At 51.1% G+C, this 19,681-nt stretch overlaps 1 protein-coding gene across 4 annotated transcripts in view; it reads right to left on the minus strand.

Annotated features, from left to right (window-relative positions):
* Positions 1-19,681, minus strand: part of TRAPPC12 (trafficking protein particle complex subunit 12) — a 106,002-nt gene that overhangs the window by 2,767 nt on the left and 83,554 nt on the right. For all 4 annotated transcript variants that reach the window (XM_009237574.3, XM_054548441.2, XM_054548442.1 and 1 more), the window contains 3 exons: positions 19,148-19,220; positions 16,597-16,670; positions 11,207-11,305 (listed from right to left, as the gene is read on the minus strand). In XM_009237574.3, the coding sequence (XP_009235849.3) occupies positions 11,207-11,305; positions 16,597-16,670; positions 19,148-19,220 (246 nt within the window). The remainder of the gene's footprint in view (positions 1-11,206; positions 11,306-16,596; positions 16,671-19,147; positions 19,221-19,681) is intronic.

The raw sequence follows: 19,681 nt of genomic DNA on the forward strand, positions 1-19,681 counted from the left end.
CATCACTGAGCAGCCGAGTTAACTCTTAGACTGTCCACGCCAAGCATCTGTCCAGCATTAAAACAAGCCTGCTAACTTCTCAAATGACTGGTGGGGAGATGGTTCTCCATGGGTGTCATGTTTCTGCATGTCTTCCAAGCACAGACACTGACAGGGCCTTGTTCAAAGCATTTACACAAGGATGCCTGTTTAGAGGACAGCCTTGTAAGCTAAACTGCATCCCTCTGGGGCGAAGGGCGGGCAGCTCACCTCCCAGTAGCAAGGATCTGGGTGTTCTAAGCTCAGGATTCCTCTCCAGCCACACAGCCCACCGCAGGCATCATGAGGCCCTCGGTGAAGACCCTGAGGAATCAGGGCCCCGTGTCTGCTGGAAAGAATGCCACTCTGGCTGTACTGCTGTTGCTGTGCAATAAATATCCTTCCTCTCTAACGTAGGAATCTTACATTTTTTGCCAGCATCCATGAAAATGGCAGCTAACTCCACGGCTTGCAAATAGGATAACATCTCAGGCCCTTCACAACTGTTGCTGTTATCCCACAAAAGAAATACCATACGAGGAGGAAGAAAAAACAGAATGAAACAAGAGAAAACACAGGCGTGCACACACACCACACGCTGAATGGCATCTGTCCATCGCTGCCCGTCGTCTGCACAGTCCGAAGCGGTTTGAAGCCCTACTATCGACTTCCCACTTGCTGACTAAAAAGAAACCAAAGGCAGCATGGGCTCCGTGACAAGGCCCTCAGCTCGAACGCCTGCATCTCCTGTCTAACAGGACCGTGTGAGATACTGAACTGAAGATGATTACAGCTCATCATCAAGACTGATCAAGATTAACGTGTGCCAGCGGCCGTGGCAAGCGTTTACAAGCACAGCTCGCCTGACCCTCACAACAGCCTGTGATGCAGATGCTGTCGCTAGCTTCGCTTTCTAGATGAAAAAGTCAGGCTTGGAAAGATGAGACAATTTTCTGAGGTCACACAGCTAACACACGACAGTGTGGTCAACACCCAGGCTGCCCAACACCCAGACCATGTGCTGATCCTCCGCACTGCAAGGCCTCCTGAGGCTGGCATGGGACTTTACTCAAACAATGTCTCAGAGGAAGACAACAGAGAAATCTTGGGATATTCTTTGCTACCCACTGATCTTCCTGATGATTAGAAAGTAAGTTGACATTTTCAGAATTATTAAAATGTAATTAGGATATAAAATCCTACCGATTTCTAAAAGTTAGGAGCAACTGAAAAAATTAAACATAAAAATGCAATTAAAAGTATTCCAGAATATGTAGAAAATAAATCAGTAAAAGACACTATTAAAAAGGAAATCCAGTGGCTGGGCATGGTGGCTCACACCTGTAATCTCAGCCCTTTGGGAGGCCGAGGTGGGAGGATCACTGAATTTCAGGAGTTCAAGACCAGACCAGGCAACAAAGTGAGACCTTGTCTCTATTAAAAAAGAAGAAAAAATTAGCCAGGTGTGGCCGTAAGCACCAGCTGTGGCCGTAAGCACCTGTGGTCCCCAGCTACATGAGAGGCTAAGGCAGGTGGATCTCTTGAGCCCAGGAGTTCTGCAGTGAATCATAATTGTGCCACTGCACTCCAGCCTGGCAGACAGAGCAAGATCCTGTCTCACAAAGAAAAAAACAAAAAACAGTAAGTGTATAAACTAATCCAGAAAAAGGAAGCATAAACAGAAATGTAAAAGTAGAAATAGCTACAAGCAGAACAAGGAAACGGAAATAATGGTAAGAGCACTGTCTTTTACTCCGTGCAAATCCACGAGAAAACGGGGACCAAACAGGTGGCTTTCTAGAAAACTCTCAATTACCAAAATGGTTCCCAGAAACATAGAAAAATCCTCAGGCACACAACACTAAGGCAGATTAATAATAATAAATTAGGAAAAGCACACAGTACACCTCATGTGCTCAGCAAAGGCAATTCTTAGGTGAATACTCAAACCTTCAAGTAATAGATCATTCCACATTAGTCAAGTTTTCCAGAGAGAGAAAGCAAGCTTCTAACTTATATGAAGACAGAAAACAGCTGCCATATCCTTTTGAGACGTCACCTGTGCACACGCAAACCAGACACTAACATCACTTATAAACGCAAAAACCTGGGGAAATTCCACTCCTGGAGCTCCAACCTTAAGAGCAACACATCGTCAGTGTTTCTGTGGGAGAAACTAGAACTGTGCGCTGGGTCTGGCCCTCCCCTCCTTGGGCGCTGTCAAGGTTAATACTGAGTGTCAATTTGATTGAAGGATGCAAAGTATTGATCCTGGCTGTGTCTGTGAGGGTGTTGCCAAAGGAGATTAACACTTGAGTCAGTGGGCTGGGAGAGGCAGACCCACCCTTAATCTGGGTGGGCACCATCTCATCAGCTGCCAGCACAGCCAGAATAAAGCAGGCAGAAGTTGGAAAGAGCAGACTTGCCGAGTCTCCCAGCCTCATCTTTCTCCCATGCTGGATGCTTCCTGCCCTTGAACATCAGACTCCGAGTTCTTCAGCTGTTGGACTCTTGGACTTACACCAGTGATTTGTCAGGGGCTCTCAGGCCTTTGGCCACAGGCTGAAGGCTGCACTGTTGGCTTCCCTACTGTTGAGGTTCTGGGACTTGGACTGGCTTCCTTGCTCTTCAGCTATTGTGGGACCTCACCTTGTGATCCAGAGTCAATTCTCCTAATAAACTCTTCATAGATTCATCTATTCTATGAGTCCTGTCCCTCTAGAGAGCCCCAACTAATACAGGCACTGAGGGGTGGGGGAGAGCCCCAGTTCCTAGCTCCTTCACCTGCTTCTCTGTCACAGTTTTGGGATTCCTCATCACCTTGGTGGCACAGAAGCCATTACAGATGGGCAATGGCCATTTTCAAGTGTTCTCAAGGCGGAGTGTCCTGCAGTCCGTGGCTGTGAGCTGTTGAGTGGAGGAAGGCAAGAATGATTCTTCTCTGTGGTGCGGGAGTCAGATGATTTTAAACCATCCAAAGACAGAACAGCTATGTTAACAGCCACATAGCTTGCTAGATGATATTAAATCTGTAGTCAGCTAGAAAACCCAGTTCTTTTCATATTTACCACTGATCAACTTTAGTCACAGAAACACAGGTCTGAAATTGATACAAAAAACTCATTTCAGCTGGGCCCAGTGGCTCATGCCTGTAATCCCAGCACTTTGGGAGGCAGAGGCAGGAGGATTGCTTGAGGCCAGGAGTTTGAGACCAGCCTGGGCAACATGGCAAGACCCCCTCTCTACAAAAAACTTAGCTGGGCATGGTGGTGCATTCCTGTAGTCCCAGCTACTCAGGAGGCTGAGGTAGGAGGATTGCTTGAGCCCAGGAGGTCAAGGCTGCAGTGAGCTGCATTTGCGCCTCTGCACTCCAGTGTGGGTGACAGAGAGAGACCTTGTCTCAAAAACAAACAAAAAAACCCACCAGAAAAACCCTACCCAAAAACCAACACAGAAAACTTGTTTAGTCTAAATTTTTATGTTATAAAACACTCTTGTATTTTAAAGCTTATCAGAAAAACTGTTCCATTCCAACTGGGCAAATCCCCTCAGGCTAGTGTACATAAACGAATAAAAGAAAGATGCGATCTATTTCAGAACACCCTAGCTTCTCTTCCATGTTTTTCTTGAGTTCTCCTTCACCAGCTCCTCTTCCCGCCCCGTGGTGAGCACAGCAGAGCCGGCCCCAGGGGTCCTCTCCTTTCCCCGACCCCCCCTCACCTGCTATCTCTGCAGAACCCAAGGGCCTGCTGGGAACCAGGCAGGCTGTCAATGCATAAATTAGGCTGCATCCGTGCAGAAGCCTCCTCTACCAGACAAGCTTGACCCTGGCTTCCTTTTCTGTCCTTGAGGAATCCAGTGTAAGCAAGAATCCTGCTAAGTCAGTTTAGGAAAAGTCCCCGCCCTCGGTGTCTTAGCACCCGGAGATCCTACCGCCCTGGCCGGCTGTCAGCAACGATCCTATCAAGTCTGCTTGGCCAGAAACCCCTTCTTGATGCTTCCTCTGGGTAATTTTCCATCCACGGACCCTGACCCTGACCCTGGTCCCTGGTTGTCAGTTCCCACCTGTCCTCCGTGAAGTCGGAGTTGAGTCCAGTTTCTCCCCGGCTGCATGCTAGTGCCATGAATCGTTTTTAATTTAGCAGCTGTAAGAGTTCTTTATATATTCTGGATGTAAGTCTCTCATCAAATACAGGATTTGCAATTAATTTCTCCCATTCCGTAGGTTGTCTCTTTACTTTTTCTTTACGGTGTCCTTTAAAGCACAACAGTTTTTAGTTTTGGTGAAATCCCATTTACCTGCATTTTCTTTTTGCTTGCACTTCGGTGTCACATCAGGATGATGAGGCCTCACAGGGTGGCAGGGGCTGGGGGACGCTCTCCCCACTCTTTCCCTGACCGTAGCCAGCACACTCCATGGCTCAGGCTGGCAGCCAGAAGTCAGTCCCTTCTTTTTCTATTTGAAGGTCTCTGTTGAGCTATGGCTGATGTACAGGAACCTGCATGTCTTCAGACCGTACAACCTGAGGGATTCTGGTACGTGGCTGTGTGCGTAAAACCACCCTCCTGGTTGAGACGGTCAAGGTGCCCGCACCCCTCCTGAAGCCTGGGGTCGTGCCCCTCTGTAAAACATGCTCGAGTCTTTCCTAGCTTCACAGCGCCTCCCTGGCCCTTCCCTCCCTTCTTCCACCTCAGTGTCTCCCCACCCTGCCCTGGGTTCCTGCTCTCTGGGAACTCGGTCAGAGGTGACCTTGGTTCTTGCTGAGGTCCTCTCAGCCATAGCAATGAGTGGTCCTGCATCCCGTCCCCCTTCGTCCTGCCCGGGGCGGCCGGTTTATCCCAACTTCCCACCACTCCTGCAGTGGGTGAGGCTTTCTCCTGCCTGATCATCTTGGGCTCTGACCTTTGGTCCAGGACACTGAGGCCTGGGACTGGCCACAGACACTGCAGAACCACTCTGCGCTCCACTGCCCCAATGCCAAGCACAGGCGCCTCATCTGTGCTTGGCTGCTGGACTTGTACCTGCGCACCACAGCTACTTTCCCGGTCCAAGTGAGGATCTTCTCAGACCCAAGTCCCAGTGAGGACCCTCTAAGACCCAAGTCAAGATTCTGAGGAGGTGGAATCTAAGTTGGAGTGAAGTAATTTTAAGAAGTATGAATATAACGCTTCTTCGGTTTGAAGATGGATTGCTTCTGCCCTTCCTTAATTTAGATTATGTGAGAAACTCCTCTGGAATACAAACGTCTCCAATCTCGCTTACAACACAGATTTCCTTCAGAACTGGAAATTCTCACTGGGCCCCACTCTCTGTCCTCCTAACCCCCAGCCCCCTTTCTGTGTGGAGGCCCCGGTGCTCTAAAGGAGGCTCTGTGTGATGAAGATGAAGGGACTGTGGAAATGATCACAGCAGGCATGTGAGTTTTAAACACGGCTGTCACCTGGCTGGCGGGCGCGCTGACAGTTGGCAGGGAACGTGGCTATGACAGTTCCGCCCGCGGGACGAGGCCGAGCTGGGAGTCGGATCCTCCCTTATATGCAGGCATTCAACCCCAAGTACAATTCTGTAATTTGAGCCAGGGTTTCCAGCTGGAATGTGAACAGCACACAAACTGAACAGGTGACCCTTTGCTCAGTGCCCAGAATTATGCTATGAATTTCTTGGAAAGAACAAGGATTGCTATTCAAAAGTAGAATACATTTTGAAATATTAAAATTGAAAGTCAGCTCCTCGGAGCCCTAACACAAAGCGAGGGCATCTGTACCATCCTTGTATTTGCCAGTGTATCTTCTCGTATGACCGGGCAACTGTTGGTGTGGTAAGTGAGTGAGCTTCCTATTTTTAGCTCGCGTATTTCAGAGGCACCTACATTCAATGCAAAATTTTAAACACAAAGAGGAGGTGCGGTGACAGTGTTCTCAGCCCAACTGTGTGGGATCATCTAGAACCTTGCTGTCCGTCCACCCCTTTCACCTCTGTCCGGCTGGGTCATCTCTGGAGTTAGCATGGTTCCTTTATAGCACGTTTTCCCAAAGATGTCTGCATATTTTGTTCTAGTAAAATCATTTTTTTTCTATTTCCACTCTTTAGAATTAAAATGGAAAATACTTCCTTTTTGATTAGTGTTTGCTTTTCACTGCTCTTGTTTAAATTTTCCCAAGCTCAGAAAAGGAAGGTGGCTGTATGTATCTTTCTCAGACTCTGCTACACACACTCACACACAAACAGAAGAGAAAGCTGAGGGTGCAGGTGTTCAGCCCACTCTTTTGCCAAGTATTAGATGACCTAAACATTCAGAAACGTTTGAGGTTGCTGTTACTGATTTGGCGACGGCACTGGTGGAGGCAGGATTGGTCTGTTTTCCATGGGAAGATTCACACTGCAGTGCCCACTATCAGCTGAGAGGGTGATCAGGACACAGTGCAGAGTCCAGAAGGAACGGCGGGGGGACAGCATGCAGTGCAGGCCATCATTTGCCGGGGCTGCGAACCATGCACAGCAGCGCCCTGGGACGCTGGCCTGGAAGAATGGCCTTTTGGCGTGGGTCCCTGGGGAGGGGCACGTCAGCTTCCTTGTGGAACAGGCCGTTCTTAGGAGCTGGAAATCTGCCTTCTCTGCAGAGAAGCTCTGCCTGTGCTCCCTCCTCACTAGGGCTGACCCGGAAAACCACAGTTCTCGCAGCAGTGCCAGGCCGTGAGCAGAATGGGCCTGGCTACGTGGGTCCCTCTGCCTTTGTGCTTTGCCAAGCGTTTCCCTACCTACCGGGGACACTTCCTAGCTTTCTCCCCGAGACTCAGCATCAACGCGATGTCCACCTCATCTCCCACCTTCAATGCTGATGAAACGCAAATCCTCCCTGGTCTGGAGATAGCATTCAAGAGTGTAGAAAATGTCAAGCCTCCCTTGTATCTCCATGCACATAAGAGTAGAAACGAATCTCAGGGAAACGAAATCCATCTTATTCCACGCGTGTTTAGCTTTGTGTTACATGACTTCAGATGTTACAACGTGATTTGTAAGGGATGCTCATGACTGCTGCTGGCCCTGCCTTCCCCGATTCTGTCCATTTTCTACCTGTTAGGGGTCCTTTCAAGGAGGAACCAGGAGGCCTACATTCCTACTCTTGCAGGAGGGGCAACCCCGCGGCCTGGGCCCCCAGAGAGATGCACGCATGTAAGATGACATGGCCTGAGGAAGCAGCGGGAGCAGGAGGCCGTGTGGGGGACCTGGGTCTTCAGGGTGGGGACGAGACTCTGAGATGCCAGGCAGAGCTGGCAGTGCTGTTCTTGCTGGAGGGGCCTCTGTGACATGCTAGGGCATCCTGGCTTTGTGGCTCTAGAATGGCCTGTCTCTGGGCCCTCATGAAGATTCCCTGTGCTACTGTCAGTGAATAAACTTTTTCTGCTTATAGCAGCCACTGCGGATTCCACTGACTGCAACCAAAACCTCGTCCTGTACTTTCTAAGCACTTTCGGTATGATTTTACCATTTGACGGACAGTTACTAATATACGTATTTCTTATGAAATTTACCCCTCTGACAGCACAGCACACAGGTGCTGACAGTGTATGTGATACTTCTTTGCTTCTGTACAGTGGCACCAACTCATTTCAGAATGGCTCACACACAGCCAGTTTAGAGGCCATATAATTAAGATACAGGTACTGATGAGGTGCTTCAGGGAGAAGAACACTGCAAGAGCTGGAAGGCACGTGCTTTCTTGAAAGTGACTTCTCTGAGGGCTGTTCCTCCAAGAATCTAACCATGGCTGAACACTCTGAGTTTAAAGTACGCATTGAGCGCTACGTCCCTTCGGAACAGAGCTCTCTGCTGGCTTTTACATGTTCAGTCCATTTGAGTTCTTACTCCTTAAAACAGAACGCAGTCAATTCTGTCTACATTTAGTTGAGGCGTTTCTGCTGGACTCGAGTCCCAGTTCATCCCCCTCTTGTCCTGCACTACTGACCTCACATCGACCGCGATCTGACTCCATGCGGCGTCTTCCATGCTGTGCTGAGATGCAGCATTGGGGGTGAGCAGGGTGCACCGGCAGGAGCTCTGAGGCTGGCGCGTGGGGTATGAGTGTCCGGATGCATGCGTGGGGACACTGCTTTTGCCCCTTCCTACAGCCCATCCTGGAGGGCCTCGTGCCCATCTGTGCACTGGAGTCACTCTATGGGGTGGATGCCCCGCCGTGGGAGTGGGGCTTCCAAGGGCAATTCTGAGCACACGTACTTTTGCTGTGACCTGGGAATGCCGCCCTTACACTTGGATCTGTGAGGAAGCGGAACAAACACACCCCATCTTCAAGACACAGGAAAGACAGCAAGTTACGCTTACAGCGCTCCTGGCATGTCCCAGGCAGGACACAGAGGATTTCACATGGATAAACTTAATCATCTACACACGACGATGATGACTGTTCACGGCAGGCGGTTGTGGTGGGGGGACTGACACCATGAAGGTGAGATAAACTGCTCAGAGCCACGCCAGCCTGAGCAGCTGAGCCAGGGTCGGGTCTATCTTGTTCCAAACCCCAGCTCCTGAGCCCTATGCTTTTATCCCCCATAGACGCCTTGGCTCTGAAGAGGGAAGGGAGAGCTTGCTGAGAGGGCTGGGGTGACTTTAGAGAAGTCCTTCCAGTGAGCCCTCAAGAATGAGCAGGGTTTGCACAGGCAGAAAGAGAAGGGAGTTCTGAGCAGCAGGAACAGCCCACGAGAGGTCAAAGCAGCAAGTGTGGTCCCGTCTGGGCAATAGCAAATCAACTGTCTGGTGGGACTAAGGACATGAGGCGAAGAACACTGGGCTGGAAAAGGTTAGCTAGGGCTCTGAATGTGAGCTTTAAGTGTGGGCTCACCTGACAGACCACAGTGCCCCAGCAGGACTTCTGACCAGAGACGGCAGGGTGGAGTGTACTCCCGGAAGGCTAATGGCAGCTGCGCCCAAGATGCGGGACGAGGGACGTGCTGAGATCTCTGGCAGCTCAGCACCACGTGTACACACAGGGTCCCGCCTCTGCAACCCTCTGCTGAACCCAGTGGAGATGAGGAGGCATAAGCCCCAACACAGGAGAGGGCTGGAGAGGGCGGGTCCAGGTGATACAGGTGGTGCACCCAGGAGGGTTTCAGAACTGGGTGAGGGTCTGCTGTGTGCTCGGGCACCCACTGGGTTGATATGTGGTCATTCTTGCTGATCACAACGGTGCTCTTGGGCCTCGACTCCCACAAATGGCTGTGTTCTTCAAGGGCAAAACCTGCCTGCTTCATCCTTCTTCCGAGATCCAGCATCTTCAGACAACACACTGACCTGCCGAAGCCGGAACTTACTGGGGCCGGGTTTTCTATATGCGCAGATGGCAATGCAGTCGTCAGCTGCGCGAGGCTGTCTGAGAAGTTCTGTAGCAGCCATGGCACGACGTCTTCAGAGATATCCCAAATGGCTAGGTATTGCAATCTCCATTTCCTTTAGAAAAACAGAATTCAGAGACTTTGCTCTTCAGCAACAGTAAAAATACCCGTGAGCGAGGCCTGATAAATAATTTGCAAGAGATGCAGATCGAACGGCACTTGTGTGGGGTGTTGGTGAGTCCAGTCAGCCTGGGTGCTTCCGTCTGTTTCTCCATTCTCCTTTGGCAAAAGCTCTTGCCCACAGCGCCGCTATCACCTCCCTGGGTCCTCAGAGCAGCGAACACCGAGGGCTTCCCTTGCAGCCTGTTTAGCACATTCCATGCACCAGATGGGGCTTAAATCACACTGTGGAAGCTGAGCCTCCCTCCTGAGACTCCAGCCTCATTGCCAGAGCCCTCACTGTGGTCAAGCCAGTGGCTTCCCCTGGAAGGAGAAGCACTTCCAGATGCAAAAGCAATTCAGCATCTACTTCTCAAGTTGTGCAAAATATGACTCTGAAATAAAATTTCCGAGATTGTCTCCAGGGTAGTGAGGAATCTCAGCGGGCCCAGGGTACTATTTCACTATGATAACCAGGGGATAGTGTTACACGAGGCACCCCGGAGATCCTGGCCACACGGAGCTTTCTCACACAGGCGACGAGGGTTGCTGCAAGCATCCCAGTGCAGGCAGGAGCCGATGCCCATGGTAGCAGCTCACGTGTCACGCATCTGTGCCTGCCCCAGGTTATTCAGTGACAGTCATCTGCTGTGCGCACCACAGGGGCCCGTGGACTGGGCTGTCCTCCACACTCTCTGGAGTCCCATGTGGACTTCCACAAGCAGGCGGCGTGCAGGAGATGGTGTGTGCACGTGTGCCTACGTGTCAGTGCACGTGTGAGCAACTGTGTGGGGGAGAGGAGTAGCTGTTAGCTCAGAGTGCAGGCCCTGACTTCACAGAAGCCCTGTTCAAATTCTAGCTCCCCCATTATCTACGTGGCCTCCTGAAACAGGATCTCACTTAACCAGGAGACCTCAGTTTGCTGATCTGTAAAACAAGCCAGTCACATCGTGAGGTGAAATGCTCAGCGCAGGGCCTGGCTCACGGTGAGTGGGTGCCTGTGGAAGGTCTGTGCTGCTTCTCCCCCCTCAGCCGTCCCTTGCTTGTGCCTCCTTTCCCTGGCCCAGGTTTGGGACATGACCTAAGACTGAGGGTGAGAGGGGCGGAAGCTGCCCTGTGCTCGGCCTGCAAGGGTGGGATTGACAGGGATGTGGGCGGGACTCATCACTCCCCGTGACCTCCCTGTCACCAAATATTCCAGGAAAATGCATTCCAGCTTCAAGGACGTTCTTAGCAAAGGGGGTCCTGCCGAGCTTTGTGCATTACTGAGACCACTGTTCAGTCTGGACTTTGTCTGTCCAGCAAACATGATTCAAGGGTTATTTCAGGCAAAATATCAGCGAGTGACTATTACGGGCTAAGCTGAACTAAGATTCCTCACGGTTTAGTCAGTGCTTTTGTAACTGCAGCAGGATAGTGTCTAGAGTAACTCGTTTCAGTGTGGCTGCGATGACACTTTCTGTGGGTTCACATTTAGCAACAGGCACAAAAGCCAGCAGGGCCTCCCACAGTGAAACCAGAACTCCTGGAAAGAACCCACCCTTTTCATGGTCACACACTTGAACTGGAATATCTTCTGCAGTCTTTCTTATATTAACATGATTAAAAGCAAACAGTCGCCCATCCGAGCAAAGAACTATCATAAGGCCTTTCTGGCTCATGTCTGACCGTGCACAGGTACCTGCAGGGAAATCCGGCCGATGCCGCTGAGCAGCTGGGGCTCTTGCTCTGGGTAATACTTGATAACCGAGTGATACGCCTCCACGGCGAGCACATAATCCTGCGGGAAGAAAAACCCAACGTACTTTAGAGCTGAGAACAGCACTGTGGGTTTCACACGTGTAGAAGAGCACAAGTGCATACAGACACGGTGTAGAGAGAGGACACGCTGACACAGGAGCTGGCGGGGAAGCTGGAAACCAGCACACGGTGCTCGGCTGCGAGGGGGCGGCTGCTCCCCCAACTGCAGTCGGGCCGGGATTCTGAGCTGTGTGCATTGTGCTGGCCGGGTCCTGCCTGTCACCGGGGGCTGTCGGGGTTTAGTTGGGCCTGAGGGTCTGTTTCCTGCTTCCATCTTCTAAACAGCAATTCATATTTCACTTGGACTGTACCTAACTCTCTTTCCTGACAAAGTTATTATATGAGTTGGTGAACGCTGTCTCATCTCCATCCTCGAAATACACAAGCCAACTTTTTAAAGTGTCTCTTAAACGTTTTCTATGCTAGAAACTAAGGTCAAATCTTTACATGTAAAGAAAAACCACAAAACAAGTTTGCCGAGGCTGAGTATGGCGATGGAGGTCGGCCTTGCAGAGCAGAGTGCGTGAATGTTGTGTGCTCCGTGTGGCACGCATGAGACCTTCCCGTTTGAGAGACAGCTACGGGGGAACATTTATGAGCGCTGTGCCAGCTGCCGTGCTCAGGGCATCTGGTTTCTGCCAAAGGCCTTTGCCGGACTCCTCATCGCTCTGCCCTGTCTGTGGTGGTCTGGCCCGCGGCCCCTCCTCAAGGACGAGGCCTGGCAGCACAGTTTCACTGTCCATCTGCCCACTCACGCTGGCCCCTCACAGGCGCTTGGTGGATGCTGAGTGGACCCAGTCACCCTTTCCAGGTGTGAGCAAAGCGGTCTCAGTGCAGGAAGGTCTTGCCAAAGTCACGTGGGACACAGTGGTAGCTTGTCTCAAGTCCCTAACAAACCCGGGCTTTCTCCAGGATGACAGTGATCGCCACATTTATGGAGCGAGCTCTGTGCAGCAGGCCCTGCGCTAAATAATTCCCTGCATTTTCGCACTTAGCTATAAGCACACGGTCAGCAATAACTATGGCCACCAATGGTGTTTTTCTTCTTACTTATTCATCGTATAATCCCAGAAGGTACTTTTATTTCTTTATTCTTCTACATGTTCCATTTCCTCCAAACTGGGACTGGAGTTACTAGCTTGCTAATTGGGATGTTACAAAGAAAGACAGACAAGTACAATTCCAGTTTGGTAGGAAGGAAAAAAAAAAAACCAAAACGACTCTCTCCAGTCTAGTACCTTCGAGTATAGCTCATTAAAACTAATTTTATTCAAGGCCTGATGCTCATGAGGAGCCAGACAGCACATGCCTCGGTCTCCTTTCCCACGCCTTCCTGCTGCCTGTCTCTGCTGTCTAGTTGTGTGAGTGCGAGCATGTGTGTGTGAGCGTGTGTGTGAGCGCAAGCATGTGTGTGTGCAAGCATGTGCGTGTGTGAGCACTGTGTATGAGCGTGAGCGTGTGTGTGAGCACATGTGTGTGGATGTGAGTGTGTGTGTGAGCTCCCTCACACAAGGGAGGGCTTTGTGACCGGGGATGGGGGCACTCGGGGTGGCCGAGGTTGCAGCTGGGACGGAAATGGCACCCCAGATGCAGCTGTGGGGCCTGCACATCCTGGGCTGGTCCTGATCTGAGAAGTTTAGGGGAGCAGTCCTGCTTTCCAACAGAGGCTGCACTCACCAGCTCGCACCAGCTCGGGGAAAAGTAGCAGCTGCCCCCCTGGGCTTCTCTGGGGAAAGAAGTAGGCTTCCGAGCACCCATCATGCTGGGCAATGTCTGTTCTAATCCCACACACGTCCCACCTTTGGTTTCAAGTAAACAAAAGGCAGGCTTTGACTTTGTTATCAGCCCGGCAGTGTCACTGGGTCATTCCAGTGCCCCACTCATGCCACTGACGCTCCAGGCTGAGGCGGTCACCACGGAGAGCGCAGGGTGGGGGATGGTGGGGGTGCAGCACTCACTGCTAGTGGGCGATGCCGTGGCCAGCCACATCACCCTAACCACTCTTTCAGTGCTCGGGGCCAGGGGTCAGTGTTTCTGAAGATAATCTAGTATGACAAAAGACAGGTTTTTAAAAAACCAAGCCATGATCCTTGATGGGAAGTTACTTTAGGCATGGCTCTTCCGGAAGAGCAGATGCACAGGCTTAGGAGCCAGGCGAGAGGAAGCTGGATTCCAGGCCAGGGGGCAGGCGGCAGAGAAGGGATCTCGGGGGCCCCTGCACCGGCCGGCAGCCACTCCCACCAGCTCAGCGACAGCAGCGCTCGCCAGTCCCTCAGGTGTGAACAGGACACGTGCCTGTGTGTCCCGGCTGCAGCTGGGGGAAGAATTCTGGTGCACTTCAGGGGGCCATCGTCAATACACCAGATGAGGATTTGGGATTGTGTTACAAAGTTTCCTTAGGTTGACTGTTACTTAATGACTTCATTTACTGAAGAGGAAACACAGCCCTTTTCAGATAAAACGGCCAAAAGAAGCTCCTAAAGAGAGCTTAACCTACTCTCCAGATCATGTAGATTTGGCTTTGTAAAGGACATGAATGACTTGCTTCCAGGGACAAGCCTATTTTAGCTCAATCTTCACCATTTCTTTTCAGCAGCCACATGTGTTTACAGGCTGTGAAACTAGATTTACAACCATTCTGCAACCAGAAAGGACTTCTGCAGTCTAATTTCAGCAAGACGGAAGGTAGCTGATGCAGCTGCGTGCTCCTTTCCATCATGTGTGGAGCCACGGCGGGTTCTGATGTGCAGACTGGTGAGCTGTGGGGACACCAGGAGGGAAGTGGCCTCCCAGGGGCACCCGGGGGAGGGGGGGCCCAAGCCACCTAAGGTGGCAGGCACCTGCATCCATATGGTCTGCCAGTGCAGGTGCCCTAAGGCTACAGTGAGGCCTAAGGAGAGGAAGCAGTATTTAAAAAGTGAAGATAGTGACATTTTCAATGCTTTATAATACATGCCACTGTGCATTATAGCATATCATGCAGATTTATCCAGGGCTAAAACATATGAATACATTTCATTGTTAAGAAGTTAAATTGATATTTATTTCACTGTAATAAAAATGTTATTCAAGATAATTAAATGGTTGATTAAATAACTCATTGTTAGCCCATACACATAATTTAATTAACAGGATACCCCGTATTAAGATCACACACTGTTGCAATGCCCTGTACGCTCACTAGATGGCAAGAGAGTGCATATGCTTGGATTGGCTTTAATTGCAACATTTTTTACTCCTTTTTTTAACTCATGAAAATGAAAGCTTAAGCTGAACTTTCAAATTAAATCACGTCCATTGTAAAAGTATTTTTGAAATGCAATAATATGTTCTGTACTGAGTCCCAGCAATACAGGAAGAAGACTCACATTTGGAGCCTGGTGGTGGTGTTGCCACAAAGAAAAGCCCCTTCCATCGTTTTCTATTAATGTGTCTTAAGATGCAAATAAAAACCCACCAGTGGAACAGGGAACTTTCCTCCCTGGGGAGTTTTAGCCCCATGATTAGTGAAACGTCAGTCCTGTGAATTTATAATTGGTTCTTCATGTCTTTGCATAAAAGAATGTTCCGGCAAGCTGGCGACTTTCAGGTGAAGCTGACAATGCCCTCAGCGGGTGGAGGCCTACTGCGGACCGCCCAGACTGCCAGGTGGGGGTGTCAGGGCTGGCCACAGGCAGCACAGGGAGAATGGCCTGTTTTGGGAGGCAGAGGGGTCAGGCCGGGTGCTTCGGGGTCACCTGGTTGCTGGCCAAGCCTTGGGTGGCGAAGAGGCCACCAGGGCAGGGGAGCGGGAGGGCCTACTTTTCACTCCCACTCGGAGGTGGGCAAGCCCTGCTGCAGAAGCCAGAGGGGGCTGGAGAAGGGAAGGCGGCGGGTAGGAGGAGGGTGAGGACCAGAACAAAGCGACTATGCGGGCCACCTGACCTCATTGGGAATATCTCAGGGGTGGCAGCGGAAGAAAAACCTGCTCTGAGCAAAACCACAGAACGTAAAAACCATAATTTCCTTTATCCAGTGTGTTGAAGGAGAGGAGAGAGCTGTGTGAATGTCAGAGCTGGGAGGGATTTCAGAGATCTCAGATCTATGCCCTTATTTTAAGGAGGAGGCTGAGGCTTGCAGTAGCATGAAGCTGCGTCACGGTCGCTTGCTACCGAGGACGAACAGGATGCCCCGAGTCTCCTTGTGCGTCCAGCTTGACATAGATACAGAAGCGCAAAGGCAGGAGCCCTGCGCTGGGCACTGGGGCTGCGCTAAAGCTGGGGTGCGGGCTGCATGTCTTCCTGATGGAATGCCTGAGCCACTGATGGCTGTGAATCTACACCCGCACCCAGCCTGCTCGGAGCAGTGCCCGGGGTCACAGTCACCTCTGGGGATGCTGCAGGGTCCGTGCATAAAGCAGGGCTGCCACTTCAGGGTTCATGACAGAGCCCGTGAGCACAGTTCTCTACCTGGTAAACTGCCTGCTCTGCCTTGCTGAAAATCAAGCTCAGGAATGACCTTGGACACATGAAAGCCGCATGGGTGTGGGAGTTCTGATCGCTGTCTTAGAACAGCCCAGGAGGTGTTACGAGCACTGCTCCGGAGCATCTGCTGCTAGCTGATTCCTGCAGCAGCTCTCAGTATGCACAGCTGGCTGCAGGGCCGCTAGCTCCACACAGGGTACCCTGACGCCCAGTGTGGGAGGTAAGCCAGGTGTGGGGTGCGTTCCAAACAAAGAGAGGAGCCAAAAAACACCGTTGCACAGGCTGGCGAGAGCCAGGAGACACGGAAAAACAGATGACAGCCTCAGTTCAGCTCCTTGATTTCTAAGCTGTTTCCCTGGGGGCTGAGAGCTCTGGGGTGACGTCCTAAGAAGGTCTTGTGGGGAAGCCTGTCTTCAGGTGTTCTAAGCATCAATCATAAAATCAAAACTATCAGGTGAAAACAACACCCTCCATGAAGATAGGGAGAACAAAGGACACCTTCTGGGGATGGAGTTCAGAGAAAAATGGGGGAAAATGAACAATACTTTTAATTAAATCATTTAGACCCACATTTAAATAATGAAATCTGACCATCTAAATTCTACATTCTGTTGAAATTTCTTGCAGTAGAAATGAAAGTAAATATAGCCCCATAATGTGTCACTGGGCTCCTGTTAAACCAGTACTTAGCTGGCTTCTCTGCATGGCCTGTCCCTGCCAGCATCTATTATACCAGTGGCTCCCTCACGGCTCCCACCGACCCCGCTCTTCCAGATCACATGGCAGCCCTGCTTGGCCACCCACGTACCTTCATCAGGAGCAGACAGTTTGCCATGGAGTACATCACCCGGCCCAGACGTGACCTCCACAGCCGGACAGAGGCTACAAGGTAAGAGCAGCCTGTAAGTGCACAAATAAATTCAAGGCTCTTTCTAGCCATCAATTATTGGGTCCTGTGAATTCTAATTTAACTTTAAAAGATCCCTCTTGTTAACACAACTGGATTTCGGCCTGGAATGCTGAATATGCTGCAGGCTGCACTGAGGCAGAAAATACAGCACTCGCATTGGGACCAGAGGTGGCTTTGGGAAGAGACCCTCGGCATCAGAGAACCAGGAGGGTGGCTGCTCCGACAGGGGGCCCCGTTTCTAAAGCCAGAACCCTGAGAAAAGGAGCAAAGTTGACAGAAATGACGACACTGCCTGTAGCTCGACAAGGCCAGGAGGGCCACTGGCCAGGGTGGCTGCCAGCCTCTTGCAGGTGACCTATGGGAGGCCACCCGGAGGTCCCCACCCATGCCCAGCCACGAGGCCTTCCCTGCCTCCCAGCCATGGGCTGGTGCAGACGCTGGGTCCCCCAAGGAGTGCTACACCCTGGTCCAGAACTCAAGTGGCTGGCACATTCCGCTGGGGACTCGGCACTGCCCTGCAGCTGGCTTCCTTCCCTAGTACCTGCTGCCACACGGTGGCTGACCGCGACCCTGAGCCTGAACCGTCCCTCCCTGCTCTCCCCTGCACATTTTTCAGTTAGCAGCCATCCCTCCACTGATTTCAAACCTTCAGGGCCCATCTCTTCTAGTAGTTTCCAAACTGGCTTTGTGGCTTTGTTGGGGTCTGCAAAGGTCCCCTGGGAGCTGCCCTGGGGGAGGGCGGGCTGACCAATGGTGACTGTTTATCATTGGGATGACCAGGAGGAAGGCGCCGGTTGAGGACTGAGCTAATCTGAAATGAATATGTTATTGACAGGCAGGCTGAGGTCCAGAGAGGCCAGGGACGTTTCCAGCTGACCCCCTGTCCAGCACTCCTTGTGCCTGTGCTGTGTCTACTTCCTCCAAGAAAAGTCCACACTTCCAACTGTGAAGTGCCAAGATGCCACCCTGGGCAGCACCAGGCCCTGGGAGCGCTCCTGGCCTCCCTCATCGCTGGGCACTGGGAGCCGTGTGGCCCCGGCCGCCTCTGAGCCTGTGATTTAGGAGGCCGAAGCTGACGCGTCCACTGTGAGATAACAATCACCTAGAAATGATGTGTATTTACGGTGTGCTTCAGGAGAACACACAGAAACTTAATTGCTAGAATTAAAAACTTAACTCACTTTGCCTTTCAGCAATTAAAAACACATTAGCTGCTTATGTTCCCCTTATACCACTATTTTTGTGAAAAGAAATTCTGAATATCTTCTCTTAATGGATGTAAAATATGGATTGTCTCAATGAATTGCATATTTATTCTGATGATCTTTGCAGATTCCTTCCCTGCTCTAAATCCTCCCTTACCCTCCTTATAAATGCTCATGGGTGTGACCTTCTGTTAGATTTCTAGGAACAGCCTTCTGCTGTCTGATAACTACATGCTCATTCCCACCAAAGCAGGAGCCCAACCAGGGGTAAAATGACTGGGTGCCAAGAATGCTGAATGGGACATCCATGAGCAGACGGTGACGTCTCTCCTTCAGACCTTGTTACTCTACTTGCAATTAAATTACTGAAAAGAGAGTGCACAAGTGCACACACATGCACACACCCACACCACATGCCACAACATGCACACCCAACATCCACACACCACACACATATACACACCTCACACACGTTCAGCTCACACCAGCCAGCAGTTCCCCAGAAACCCCAGCACATCTGCGGAAATGGAGACCACCCGGTCTTGACTTGGGCTGCACATCGAGTAGGACAGAAGCTATGAGAAGGAGATAACCAGGCAACCAGGCCTGTGGGAAGATGCTGCCACAAGGAGTGAGGGAGGCTAGGGTGGGGCTGCCTGGGAGGGAGCACTCAGGCCGGGTTTCCAAGCGTGATCGGAAGCTTGTTCCTGGCTAATGCACTCGCCGAGCCACAGCTGGCATGGCCTCACTGTGCAGATCGGCTCATGTCAACCCACCAGTCCCCCAAGGGGTTTCCAATGCTCCAGGGAACTGCCCAGCCCCTCAGCCTGCCTCCAGGCTCTAGGCAGCACCCGCCTTCCTCTCCAGCTCCTCCTGAAGCACCCTCCCGAGCCTCTGTCCCCGACGTGGAGGCCTCTCTGGGCCCCTTTGGCTGGGCTGGGCTCCTTCCTCACGCCCACTCAGACCACTTGGCATGGCAGGTTCCGGGCCATGTGCTTTTGTGGTGAAGGCATGTCTTCTCCCCGGGCGCAGGGTTTGGGTCTGAGGCTGCACGTTGCACCCACAGCATCACCCAGTGATGTGCTTGGCTTCCCCAAGAACGGAGTGAGTCGCAAATGCACAAATGGACACATGCAGTGCTGACTACAGAGAGGAAAGGAGAACGAGAGGAAGTGAGAGGCTTTGGGCTCAGTTTCTCAATGATGTCCGAGAAGCATCTAGTCAGCAAAGTCCAGCCGACCCACCTTGTCTGCCCTCCTGAGTCACGCTGCTCATGCCGCCGTCTTCTGCTAAGCCTTGCTCCAAATTGGCCAGGATCTGCAATCATTCCAAATGAGAAGGACAAAATCATGGGAACTAATTTTTGTCTAAGACTTTGTTATATTCTCAGTACAGCAAATTTCTCGGATGAAAACAATTTGTCAAGGGATGTTCACACACACTTTTAAAAAATATTAAAACATTTGATATTTTATTTATTTTAAATTGCAACTTTATTTTAGATTCAGGAGGTATGTGTGCAGGTTACCTGGGTATATTGGGTGATGCTGAGGTTAGGGTACGATTGAAGCCACCACCCAGGTAGTCAGCATGGGACCCAACAGATCATTTTTCAGCCCTTCCTCCCATCCCGCCCTCCCCCCACTGGTAGTCCCTGGTCTATTTTTTGTCCATGTAAATCCAATGCTTAGCTTCTACTTACATGGGAAAACATTCACTATTTGGTTTTCTGTTTCTGTGTTAATTCACTTAGGATAATGGCCTCCAGCTGTATCCAT

This window comes from Pongo abelii, chromosome 12 (assembly GCF_028885655.2).
Source record: "Pongo abelii isolate AG06213 chromosome 12, NHGRI_mPonAbe1-v2.0_pri, whole genome shotgun sequence".
Taxonomy (NCBI): Eukaryota; Metazoa; Chordata; class Mammalia; order Primates; family Hominidae; genus Pongo; species Pongo abelii.